Source organism: Erigeron canadensis, chromosome 3 (genome assembly GCF_010389155.1).
Source record: "Erigeron canadensis isolate Cc75 chromosome 3, C_canadensis_v1, whole genome shotgun sequence".
In the NCBI taxonomy this organism is placed as follows: domain Eukaryota; kingdom Viridiplantae; phylum Streptophyta; class Magnoliopsida; order Asterales; family Asteraceae; genus Erigeron; species Erigeron canadensis.
This window is the reverse complement of record NC_057763.1, coordinates 6,929,656-6,941,947: the sequence shown is the minus strand read 5'-3', so window position 1 is coordinate 6,941,947 and position 12,292 is coordinate 6,929,656. Positions and strand designations below refer to the sequence as shown.

At 32.1% G+C, this 12,292-nt stretch overlaps 1 protein-coding gene and 1 long non-coding RNA gene across 5 annotated transcripts; one reads left to right on the top strand and one right to left on the bottom strand.

The window, feature by feature from the left end:
* Nucleotides 1–2,033: 2,033 nt before the first annotated feature.
* LOC122594630 lies at nucleotides 2,034–4,324 on the bottom strand. Of its 2 annotated transcripts, none has more exons than XR_006323051.1 (4): nucleotides 4,214–4,324; nucleotides 3,290–3,804; nucleotides 3,106–3,197; nucleotides 2,034–2,241 (listed from the first exon to the last, which is right to left on the bottom strand). It is a non-coding gene; the product is annotated as an uncharacterized LOC122594630 (long non-coding RNA). The 2 variants fall into 2 exon arrangements; XR_006323050.1 differs by having other exon boundaries at nucleotides 3,106–3,194.
* Nucleotides 4,325–4,979: 655 nt separating this feature from the next.
* LOC122593910 (replication protein A 32 kDa subunit B-like) lies at nucleotides 4,980–10,484 on the top strand. Of its 3 annotated transcripts, none has more exons than XM_043766367.1 (10): nucleotides 4,980–5,297; nucleotides 5,385–5,492; nucleotides 6,427–6,524; nucleotides 6,604–6,645; nucleotides 6,730–6,807; nucleotides 9,091–9,169; nucleotides 9,304–9,387; nucleotides 9,498–9,577; nucleotides 9,733–9,801; nucleotides 10,239–10,484. In XM_043766367.1, the coding sequence occupies exons 1-10, from the start codon at nucleotides 5,190–5,192 to the stop codon at nucleotides 10,321–10,323; spliced, it is 831 nt and encodes a 276-aa protein (XP_043622302.1). In that variant the 5' UTR covers nucleotides 4,980–5,189; the 3' UTR covers nucleotides 10,324–10,484. The 3 variants fall into 3 exon arrangements, with proteins under 3 accessions (XP_043622302.1, XP_043622301.1, XP_043622300.1); XM_043766366.1 differs by having other exon boundaries at nucleotides 4,982–5,297; nucleotides 6,427–6,521; nucleotides 9,301–9,387; XM_043766365.1 differs by having other exon boundaries at nucleotides 4,982–5,297; nucleotides 9,301–9,387.
* The last annotated feature ends 1,808 nt before the right edge of the window (nucleotides 10,485–12,292 follow it).

The window sequence follows — 12,292 nt, the reverse complement described above, 5'->3', positions numbered from 1 at the left end:
CAGAAGAACATAAGTGGATTAATAAAGGTGTCGTGAATAAGGCTCTAAAAATGTATAGCTTGTTGCTTTGCAGAAGGAATTTGTATGCATGGAAATTTATATAATCTCAATTTTGATTTGAATCTTTTTTCCTATATACTTTCGTCTATATATATGATTGATATGATTGAAGTGGTTATGTATATCCAACTTTGTCTAGCCTTTAAATTTTTTTGGATTAGATATGTAACAACCAAAGCCCGAAACAATAAACTGATATAAACCTTCAAATCAAATATGAGACGGGTTATTATTGTAGGAAATATATGTTGTATCTTTGATTTCAAAAATTTTTTTTTTTTTTTTTAAATCGAATTACAATACAAATAAAGGGGATATTTAAGTTGAAACTAACTGATGCGTAAAACACGCAAAAAACAAGCACAACAGAATTTGAACAAAACGGAATTAAATATTTTTGGTATTTTCTGGGTTTTTATGAAACAAACAACAAAACAAGACAATAAAATAAAAGGATAAATAAAAGAATTCACCACAAAGATTCGTAAAGGCCAAGCCACCAGAATCAAGGATAAAGGAAACACTCCAACTCACCACTATGTTTGATAAAGATCGAGTCACCACAAACACAAATAAAAGAATCGAAGATTTAAGATCTCACCACTATATTTGATAAAGGACGAATCACCACAAATATAGATAAAGGGATCACTCCAAACCACCAAGATCAAAGATCTATAAAGGCAAATGAAGATTTTGGATAAGAAATAGAGGCTGCTTTATTAATTTCATTCAATTCAATATCAAAAACTGATTTTACAATGAGAAATACAACCCATATTTATAGTCACATAAACTATTTCCTAGGAATTATCGAAATAATAATAAAATAATCTAAAAGGTGTCATGTGCAAAGGACAACCACTAATTTATTAGCCAATGGGAAATGGATAGATAAAACTTCTAGAAAGATTTCTTTTGCAAGAGGGCCCACAAACTATTAGAAATAACGTGGACACTCATTCCTTTGTTGTCATCTTCTTTGGACAGCTGTCATCCTTCCTTTATTGGACCCCACAAGCATGCGTCAGAACACTTTATTAAGGTAACTGGAAAAACTGAAATTTGGACTTCCACTGGAGACGTACATCTGGAGCATCCATTTGGAGACTAGAACTGGTCACTGGAGAGCTTCAGTGGACTGGTTGGCTTTAGTGGAGAACTTCACTGATGGATTTCTGATGGTTGTATCTGGAGTTTCTTGCCACCGGAGAAGTGTTACAATTGGTGGTTGAACTAGTTCAGCGAACACTTGTCTGAAATGGGTTATCGCTAGCAGAATTAGCATGGCTTGCTCAGATGGCATTACTGGCTCAGAATTCTGCTTTCGCTTAGAAATGGACTTCAGCTCATAATTTAACTTCATTTCAGAATCTTCTTTTATCTCAGAAATTCTGGTCAGTTCAGTCGATTTGCTCAGCTCACTGGCAAGGGTCAGTTCAACGAATCTGGACATTTCTGCATCACTAACCATATATAAATCAAACAAATTAATAAGCTAAATAAGAGTATATATGAAAATTATCAGTTTCCATATTTCCATAAGAGTGTCCCATTGATGAATATTTGGTTGAAGATGAAAAACAAGAAAAAGAAAAAAATAGTCATGTTGTGAGTGGTTTAGCTTCAATCCGTGAGATTTAATAAAATGTTGTTCAAATTAAGGGTTTTTTTTTTTAAAGAAAATGAACATTTCAAGAACTACCCTTTTTATTTTGTCTATTTAAGTAATTTTTACTTTATATAATCTCGACTTTCTTTTGAATTTTCTTTTCCTTGTTACTTTGGTTTATATGACTAAAGTTATATATGCCTAATATTGTCTAGCCTTTTATGTTTTATTATGGATTAGATCAGCAGAAACAATAAATTGACACAAACCTTATAATCGATATGAGGTGGGTTATTACAGTAGAATATTACTCTATATGTTGTATTTGAAAAATAACTTTTGTTTCAAAAAGAACGAATTATAAAACAAGTAGAGGTGATATCTACATCGAAACTAAGCATTAATACATTTGATACCAAATCAAACAAAGTAATAAGCTAGAAAAAAGTAGAAACAAAAAATTATCAATTTATATATTTCCATAAGACTATGCTCGTTGATGAACATTTGGTCCAGCAGTCGCCCAAAGTGAAAATCTTTCAACGCAACCCTTCCAATAGTTCATCGACCTGTTACATAGATTAAATATAAGTCAATTCTTATTTTATTATTTGTTTTAAGGAAAATCTAGATATGCAATGCTGCACGTATTATTTGTACATATGTATTATATACGCATCATTTTACAACAAAAACAATACCTAATTTTTGTCAAATACTCATCATTTTGTGCGCCTATGTATTATTTTCCTTATTTATTATATATATACACTAAAAACCTATGTAAATGTATAAGTGCTTTATGCATAGAATGTACAAGCTTTTAAAACACATACTAAATTTAACCAAATTTCGTTTTAACCCCTTAAATTTAAACCAAATTTCGTTTTAACCCCTTAAATTTAAACCAAATTTCGTTTTAACCCCTAAAATTTCTATTTTTTAATTTTTACCCCACATCAAAGTTTTCGCTTTCATTTTTGTGACACTAAACTTCTAAGTTCACATGTTTTCATCAAATAAATTTCACACAGTTACGGTTTTACTTTTAAACATTTGGTCTTTGATTATTTTCATTTGTCTTTTTATACATATAGCGTTTTCATTATAAAATAACTTTTATCATCGTTACGTCTTACGAACGTTCATTTAAATTTAAAACATTAATATATTTATTGTTCATGTTTTTATACATATTAGTATTCTCTACACTATTTTATTGTATTGCTACATGTTTAGTTGTTTTTTTAATGAAAGTTTTCATCTTTTAACTTGTATCCCACCAGAGACGGAGCTAGGATTTCAAGTTGGCGTGGGCTTAGATTATATTGGATAGTAATCACAAAAAATATTATAACTCGAACATATTATAATGTATTACTACTATAAAGACTACTAGATAAAAGTTACAGTTATAAGTACGTAAAACTTACAAGATAATAGATACGTAAGTTTTGCAAAAAAACAATCTTCAAAAGTTGTGAATGTTCAAAGTAGCCAGTCCATTTCTTCACGAGGCAACCTGCTGGTAATTACAAAACGAGTTACAAAGAGACTAAAGTAAATTATATTTGATAATATATCACAAAAGCAATTAATCTCACTAATAAAGTGTACCTTGTGCGTCCGCAGTTTGACACGTCTTCCTTTAAAAGAATCAAAAGCATCTATTAACTGATCGGTAGAAAATGATAGCAATCTCTCGTTCGATGTAAAGAATCAAACAACTCTTCAGAAATTCGTCACTCATGGTACTACGTAGTCTTGTTTTCACAATTTTCATTGCAGAGAAGGCTCTTTCACTAGTTGCAGTTGAAACCGGGAGTGTTAATATAAGACGAATCAATCTGTCCACCAATTCATAGTTTTCACACCTCCCAGTTTCTTGCAAGCCTCTACACAACTTGAGATCGAAGGTCGGGACCCAGGATCTCGAATCAATGAATTAAGATCAGTTTCTTCATGTTCAACTCTAGGAGACTCGTCCACAAGATTATCATTAGGCAACTCTGGTTGCAAGTTATGAACATCATCTCTTTCTTGTTGTGGTTGTTGGTCATGAACAACAACTTCCTTTCGCTTATAAAATTGATCAATTGTTCTTTTCTTCACCATGATAAAAGTTATAAAACCTAGCACCAAAAACCATCATACCAATTACAACTTACAATAAATAATACCAATTTACAAGATCAGTAGATCACCGTAGGTGTTATGTCCATATATTTTCAATAAACCATAAATCAAACTCATTCTACCTCCCCTGCACCCCACTTGAAGCAACAAATGAAATAACTAGATATAATTACATATAATATATGGTATATACTTTAGTTGGATACAACCAAGCATTCCACCACAATGAGATTTAAGAAGATAGATTTCCAATCGGTTTCTCATATTTATTTATTTTTTTAAAACTTTTAATCCTAAATTCCTAATCAAGTGAAACCCACTACTCTATAATCTACATAATCAATCGATTAAAGAAAGAACAAACAAATTTGAACAATGAAGAAAAGGAATCGAGATGGTATATACCTGTGAAGCTTTAGTAGGATGCCTTCTGATCATTTGATGGTTTCTCGTTCAATCGTTCCTTCGAGGTTTTTTTTTTCTTTTATTTTTTTTTATCACCCAGTCACCCAGATTTTTGAGGTTATTGGCGGGGACTTGGACATATTTTTATTGATAATGGGCTATATTGGCAGGGACTCAGTAACACTAAAATTTTGGGTTCTCAAGTTTTTATTATACAATTTGTACATAGTTATGGTTTTACTATTAAAGATTTAGTTTTTTATTATTTTCTTCCGTTTTTATATATATATATAACGTTTTTAATATATAATCATTTTTATCATGCTTACGTCTTACATTCATGAAATATTTAAAGCATTAATATAGTTATTATTTGTGTTCTTATACGACTTATTATTCTTTTACAATATTTGTAATGTTATTGCTAGATGGTTAGTTGTAATTTTTAAAATTGGATTCGAATATTTGACATAAATTTACCAAAACTTTATTGTATACCCTCCGCTTCTTCAGGGCCCTCACTTTCTCACTAATTCACTCAGACGTTCGCCAAAAACTTATCTTGCAGCAACGCGCGGGGTCCGCAACTAGTTTATTTTTTTAATTTTATACTTAATTTAATTCGTATAATGTAAAATGAGTGATTTTTAGGTTCAGGTTCATGAAAATACCACCATCCTTATCAGTCAACCGGTTTCGGTTTCACGAAAACCCCTGCCATTTAAAAAAAAAAATTAAAAAAATAAAGAAGGAAAAGAGAAAATCAATATTAGTCTTCCTTCCTTGGGACGCTTTGGACCTAAACTCTCCGAGAAAAAAGGGGAAGAAATTGGCGGGAATATAATTTCTTAATTTCTAAATTCTAATCCTTTTCGTATTTAAACCCCCCCCCCCCAAAAAAAATATCTTCATTCACAACAATCATTTCTTTCACACTTAATTTTTATCTCCAAACACAAAATCTGAGATCAGAAAAATGTACAACGGCGCCGACTTCGACGGCAACGCCGCCTTTTCCGGCGGCGGTTTCATGCCTTCTCAGACCACTCAAACTACCGAGCATCAACCTACTACTTTCACTAAGGTAAAACCCTAACTTTTTATTAATTAACTTTTTATTACTATCAATTAATTTTTACATGTGATTTTTTTTAAAAATAAATTTATGCAGAATAATACACAAAGCCTAATTCCGTTAACCGTCAAGCAAATTAACAAAGCCTTGTTATCAAATGATGATAAAATCAATTTTCTCATTGATGGCGTTGATGTTAATAACGTAAGTGCTTCTTTTCCTTTTTTTTTTTTAAATAATATTTTTTATTTTATTTTTTAGGGCCATTCAGTTAATGAATTAAAAGGTGTATATGTAATAAACTATTATGTACGCTGCACTCTATATCAGGTGTGAAATGTTTTTTATGATGACGTGGCAAAGTGCCATCTAATAGATTTTACCTGCTAAAGAAGGCGCTTATATACATCGATAACAAAATAAAAGTTTGTTATTTCAATAAGTAAGGAAAAACACATTGTCGTTTGTTAATAGTTCATGAATTATTTAATAGGAAGTTTGCTTCTTTAATATAAAACAAACGAAAAAATTACGTTTTGTTCATTTGTTTACGCCTGTAAAATTTCGGTAGCGTGTTATTTATTGCTTTTTTTGTGTGTGTGTAGTTTGTTTATTCGTGTGTAAAGACATGTATATTGGATATTGTAATGAACCGAAATATTTAAATGAGTGAACACAAGTAACATTAAACAACAATTTTAAAGATTGTATGAATATTTGTGTATGTTTTGTTTACTGTCCGTTTTGCTGTGTTCACATCCTAACTTCATAATGAACGAATTCATTCTTATTTCCATAACAAGGTTTTCTGTCCGCTGAAGTGTTGGTGCTTATTTGTTTTAGTCTTATTTGCTTGTTATATCGAACCGAGACAAGTGAGGATGAACCCTGAAATTTGTTTGTTGAAGTGTTCATGGTCGATTATTTGCTTGGTTAAACTCATAAGAACAAAAACGAGCAACCCTGTTTGTTTGTGTTCGGTTTGTTTATAGCCCTTGTTACATAACAATAATTGTGTGAAATTTAGTTGGTACACTTTCATGCAATAACCCTGCTTTATATGTGGAAATGTGGGTATAAATCATAAATTCAGGATTAATGTATTGTATACCATTGTTGTTGGTTTTGCTAAATATAGGTTAGGCTGGTGGGAATGGTGTGGAACAAGATGGAGAGGGTCACTGATATATCGTTTATACTTGATGATGGTACTGGTCGTATTGACTGCAACAGGTGGTATGTAATATCTAAAGTATCTTGTACCAATAAGTTCTCTTTATGATGTGGTTTTACAATTGTGTTTGTGATGTTCTAGGGTAAATGACCCACTAGACACAAAGGAGATGGATGCGATAATGTACGTTACCATTTCTTTCTTGATTTGTGAATGATAATTTTAAGTTGTCGCAATGAAATGTGATTTGAATATTTATGTTCAAAGGGAGGGGATGTATGTCCGAATTCATGGTCAACTGAAAGGCTTTCAGGGGAAAAAGCAGCTGATGGTCTTTGGTGTCAAGTATGATTCTCAACTCATCTGTTAATAAGTTTATCGCTAATTTTAGTTTAGTTGTCTGTTTGTAGTATTTGTTTAGCTTCTTTAAAAATCTAAAATTTATCTTTTATGTGATATTGTTATGTGAACTGGCCCATATAAGTTTCCCCTCTTTATTACTAGTAGAGTAATAGGTTTATATTTAAACAGCTTGTGCACTCTTATTTGCTTAGTTATCACTGTCCATGGCATTTGGTCTTCCTTGTCCTTGACCATTCCAATTTTCTTGGTATATCGTATATGAACTCTTTTTGTTCTTTATGTCAGTGCTCCTAAGTAGGGGTGTTCAAAGTCGGATATCCGAAAATTTCGTTCGGATATCCGAAATTTCGGATAGTAGATTTAAATATCCGAACACATATTCTCTATCATCAATACTCTTGCTTTCTAACTTGCTACATACCGGTATCTTGCTACTCTTGCTCTTGCTATGACGCGTCACTTGCTACAAGCCATTGACATTTTATTTCTTGCTAAACTTGCTGAAATTTCTAGCCACTTGTTGTTTATCGGCTGCCATTTGTGAACACCAAAAACATTGCACGACCACCTCAAATACCTTCAACTTCTTGACTGTTCCAATTTGTTTTGTCATTGTATTCTTTATGTTTTTCATTTTCTTTCAACAGGAGACAAAACTTTCAACACTACTATCAAGACTTCAAAATTAATCGTATCCTTTATGTGAAGTATAGCAAAAGAACAGATAGTGGTTTTCTTTTGTATCTTCAGTGACCAAATAAGAACTCACTGCTCTAGTCTCCATCTTGTAACTTAGAAACATTCTTGTTTAACCCACAACTTCAGCCTATTAAGAATACGACTAGTCTTTCTTCGATCAAGAAGTTCTTCATATACTTTCTTTCAAGACCCACTTGCTTGTATACTTTCACATTATAACCAGCAGTCAACTCATTGTTCATGCATGAATACTCGACGTCTATCATATATTGCTTCCTTTTTCTTCAAAGGAGTCTCCAACATAAAGCTTCGTTAACAGCCATGAAGATTCATGCACACATGGGTCTCTTTCCTTCTAACTGTTCCTAATTCCCAGCCATACACTTCATACTACACTTTTCTTCTTAACTCCTAATAACCGGTCAAACATGACCCACTTCTTAGTTATATAGAACATGCATAAAACCACTAAATAACTTACTAAATAACCAACCTAAACTTACTTAACATAACCCAAATAAAATACTAGACTCATACTAATTAAACGACTCATTGACTTGTTGACCTGAAATCAAGATTAACCCAACAGCGGCTGCATATTATTAGGTTTCTGTCTTATATTAGAGTCATTTTATCTAAAAGGTATTTAAAAACTTCAAAAAAAATTGAAAATATACTTTTTGGATATTTTCGGATATCCAAAATATTCGAAATTTTCTAAAATCACTATCCGAATCCGGCCCCGATAAATCGGATATCCGAAATTTCGGATACCCGATTTTTCGGATAAAATCGGATCGGATATTCGGGTTTCAAATTCGGATACGGATAGTTTTGAACACCCCTACTCCTAAGTTACACAGAGTATGCATCCCTTTTTTTTCCCGGATTGTGAATTTATTATGGTTAAAATGTTTTATAGTGTTGCTTTATCTGACAAAGCATGCCAGTCATCAAATTTTTGGTTGGAAAGACATGTATAATAGGTTTCTTATTGCTTAGTTGGTATAGGAAATTTAAGTTTTGAGGTATGCCCTTTGATATATTCAACTATCACATACTTTTTGAAAGATACTGGAAGTGATTGATATTCTTTTGCTAGCCAATTGTATTAATTAAACATCGATAGCTGTATGGTTGTTGGAAGAATGCCATTTTTATTGTGGGTACTAGATATAGAGGCGTATTTGTTGATGATGGTTTCATAGAACATCCGAATTATGATAATCAGGTTGTTAATCTATGGTAGAACATCTGAATTATGATAATTTTCTATAATATGAGTGGTAGAATTCTATTTTATGAGTTGGCATATTTTGATATGGTATAGGCCATCTGAATTATGATAATCATCTGATCTATTAAATTTGTGGTTTATATGTAATGTTTATGCTTATTTCATTCAAGCCTATCTCCTTTCACTTTGCTTTAAACTCTTTGTTTTTTTTTTTGTTTTCTTTAAGAACTCCAAGTATTATGTGCCACTTCATATATTTCTGTTGAAGTGTAGAAAATATGTAATTGCATACGATGTGATCAGTTAATTATCTGCATTCTTACTTGCAGGCCTGTGACTGATTTTGATGAGATCACACATCATTTTGTTGAATGTATGTATGTTCACTCTTACAACACAAAGCTAATGGTATAACTCACAACTTCACTTTGATTTATTACATTTTACACATCACATTTGAGATTTTCACAGATGAATGCTTAATACTATTCACATGTGTGTTAATATAACAAAGATAAATGTATGTGTGTATGTGATAGAAGCAACAAGCTAGTAGCAGTAATCAAGCTCATATGCCAGGTTCAGCCATGAACACACAAACGTACCAAACTGCCCCTGCAAATCATGTAAGCTAATAATATATTTTGTTTTCTATTATAACCTCCATTAAAATTTTCTTGCTACCAGGGTTCAAGCCATGGAACTAACTACATCCTATCCCCTTTTTGTTTCATAGTTTGCTGGTAAATATGAGACCGAAGCACTAACAGGAGTTGATAAAATGGTGTTAAATTATCTGCAGCTCCCTGGTAGTCTGTAAGTGCTTCAGCTCCAAGTACCTTGCATCATTCATTAACTGCCTATTTTTATTATGTACTAAAATATGGATCTAATATTGACCCCCATACTGAAAGAAAATACACATCTATGTGAAAGTTATTTCTAACTTGAGAGAATGTTGTATATTGCAGATCAAGAGATAAGGGTGTACACCAAGAGGAACTTGTTAGTCAGCTAAACTTGCCTTTGGACACGATAAGGTAACTCTCTTCGTCTTCTCTGTGCATACTCACTAAAGAAGGCAGATGGGTGGTTCAGGTGGGCTGGGTAACTGGCCAGGAGGCTACTTTTTGTAGGCTTAAACTGGTTGAGCCAGGTTAGCTTGATCTACCTTTCAAAAAAAAAAAAAAGGTTAGCTTGATCTAAACGCTTACTTTGTCCATGTTAGTTTATTTAAAAAAAGTATATAATTCTGATAATACTCTAGTTTACTCGGTAAAATGGTTTAGGAGGGTTTTTTTTGCACCTACATACACTTTGGGTGACCCCTAAGTTTTTTTTGGTAGAACTGACCATTAGAGATGAAACATAACCGAATTTGGTCCTTTTTTAGATTAATGGGTCAAAATCGTCACATAATATTAACACACTCAAAATCACTTGGTTATGTTGACAAGATTCATGCTATTTTTAACAGGAAGTCACTTGACACTCTGACAGTAGAGGCCTTGGTTTACAACACTATTGATGACTATCACTTCAAGACCACTGGAAATGCCTGATATTTGTTTTTGTCAGTTTAGTATTATATTATAATTATGGGAATGTTTTAAGTGGCGGATGGTTGAATAACCTGTCTTCCTGGTTGCTCTTCTAAAACGTATCATGCTTAGCGACATTTTTCATTTCAAAATATAGTTGGGTAACTCTAGTTTTCATTAAATCATTCTGCCTTTTGCTGTTTTTTTTTTTTGTCGGTACAACTACCTTGTCAGATCTAATTCGAAAAGCTCAAACCTATTTAATTAAAATTTACTGTTAGTATAACACAAGACCATATATATATATATATATATATATATATATATATTAACCATACGTATAGGAAAAGGATCAAAATTAAGCCTGCAAAAGACAACTACGTAGGCACGTAACTGTTTAATACAAACAGGTCCACATGAAATTTATAAGGATGATCGGGATAAAAACTATTGTGCTATTCGTAGTATGTAGTCAGGCATTCTGTTGGTCAAATCTATCATCAACGGTAACATGGTTGCAAGTCGTTTTTGGCTGTCACATTTTGGCAAACTAATTGTTTGATCCTTTATTTTGCCACTTATACTTTACATATTAGGAATTATTAAAATTTTTTTTTGACAATATCTTTACAACTCTTGAAACAAATTAAATTTTGGCAAAGTTATGTTATGCTAACCCAGATGTGTTTCTTAAATTCTTGTAAAATGAGACCAAAATAAATGAATATAATTTTTAAACGTCTTGTATAAAAGTCCATAGTGTTTTTTGTTTGACTTCTATTTCCACGTAAACTTAATATTTGTATAATAAAACAACAACTGAAGCAAATAATAATGTTTGTCTTTATATATTTTCTTAGTAGCATTCGGAAAGGAAAAAAAAAACAAAACATAAATGTCCATTGCACACTGACGGCTTTGAGGGTAGGCAGAGAGGGCTTGAGCCTAGGGCCCAAGAAAAAGAGGGGCCTAAAAATATGGAACAAATAGTCTTTGTATATTATGTAAGCCCAAATTTAACTAATTCGAAAAGTCATTGTGACAAAAAAAATAATAATAATAACGTAGGAAAAGGTTTCAATTAATAGCATTGCCAAAAGATTTATACCACTGCCAGGTGCCAACCTATTCTATTGCTGTTGCATTATAACTTTGAGTTATATTATTCCTAAGTATGTTTTGTTCTTTTTTGGCAAAAAGTATTATGAAATCGTAAGGATTTGACAAGCTTCGTATCGGGATTTTAGGGCCCAATTTTTCTTATTGCCTTGGGCCTCAAACTTTTTTTGCATTCTCGGAGACAACCCTGCCATTGCATATAATCTACCTTTCGTCAATACCTTCTCTTTACTCTTATTTTGCACACTATCTGACTAACTTATTAAGCCATACGCTAAATATTTCGAAACTAGTAAATGTTTGCTTAGGAAGAAATTTTTTTGACAAATAACGTCACGTAAAACTATGAGAAAATGATTCATAATGATCATAATAAACACTTTTCTTTTCAGCTTGTGGACGTGGTTCAACTCCCACTCCTACTTAACTTCTTTTTTATATTTTTATTTTTCCTGGTTTGGGTATTATATACAGGGTTGTTGGGCTAGGCTTTGAATTTAGAAAGACCAATACTACAAAATAACTGGTCATTTCATAGGGCCAGACCTGCCCCAAATTATATTTTACTTAATTTTATTTTCAAAACATACAATACCATTATACAAATGCATATATTCTTTTAAGATTACGATTGAAAAAATTTAATTATATGGACCTATAATTAAAAGAGCTCATAACATGAAATACGTTTTTACAAATCTTCACAATCATGTGAACGTCTATAATAATTATGCGCGCGCGCATATATATATATATATGGAAAAGTTAAATTAGGGACTCCTTATTTTAAGGGCCATTGAGGACACTTCTCAATCATTCATTTTTCATGATCTCCGACCACCACCACTACCATCACCATCACCACACCATC

Bases quoted from the DNA above. Each gene is read 5' to 3' on its own strand.
- LOC122593910 (XM_043766365.1), top strand. From the start codon at position 5,190: ATGTACAACGGCGCCGACTTCGACGGCAACGCCGCCTTTTCCGGCGGC. The intron at 5,298-5,384 runs GTAAAACCCTAA...AAATTTATGCAG, and splicing joins AACCTACTACTTTCACTAAG to AATAATACACAAAGCCTAAT. The intron at 9,388-9,497 runs GTAAGCTAATAA...TTTGTTTCATAG, and splicing joins AAACTGCCCCTGCAAATCAT to TTTGCTGGTAAATATGAGAC.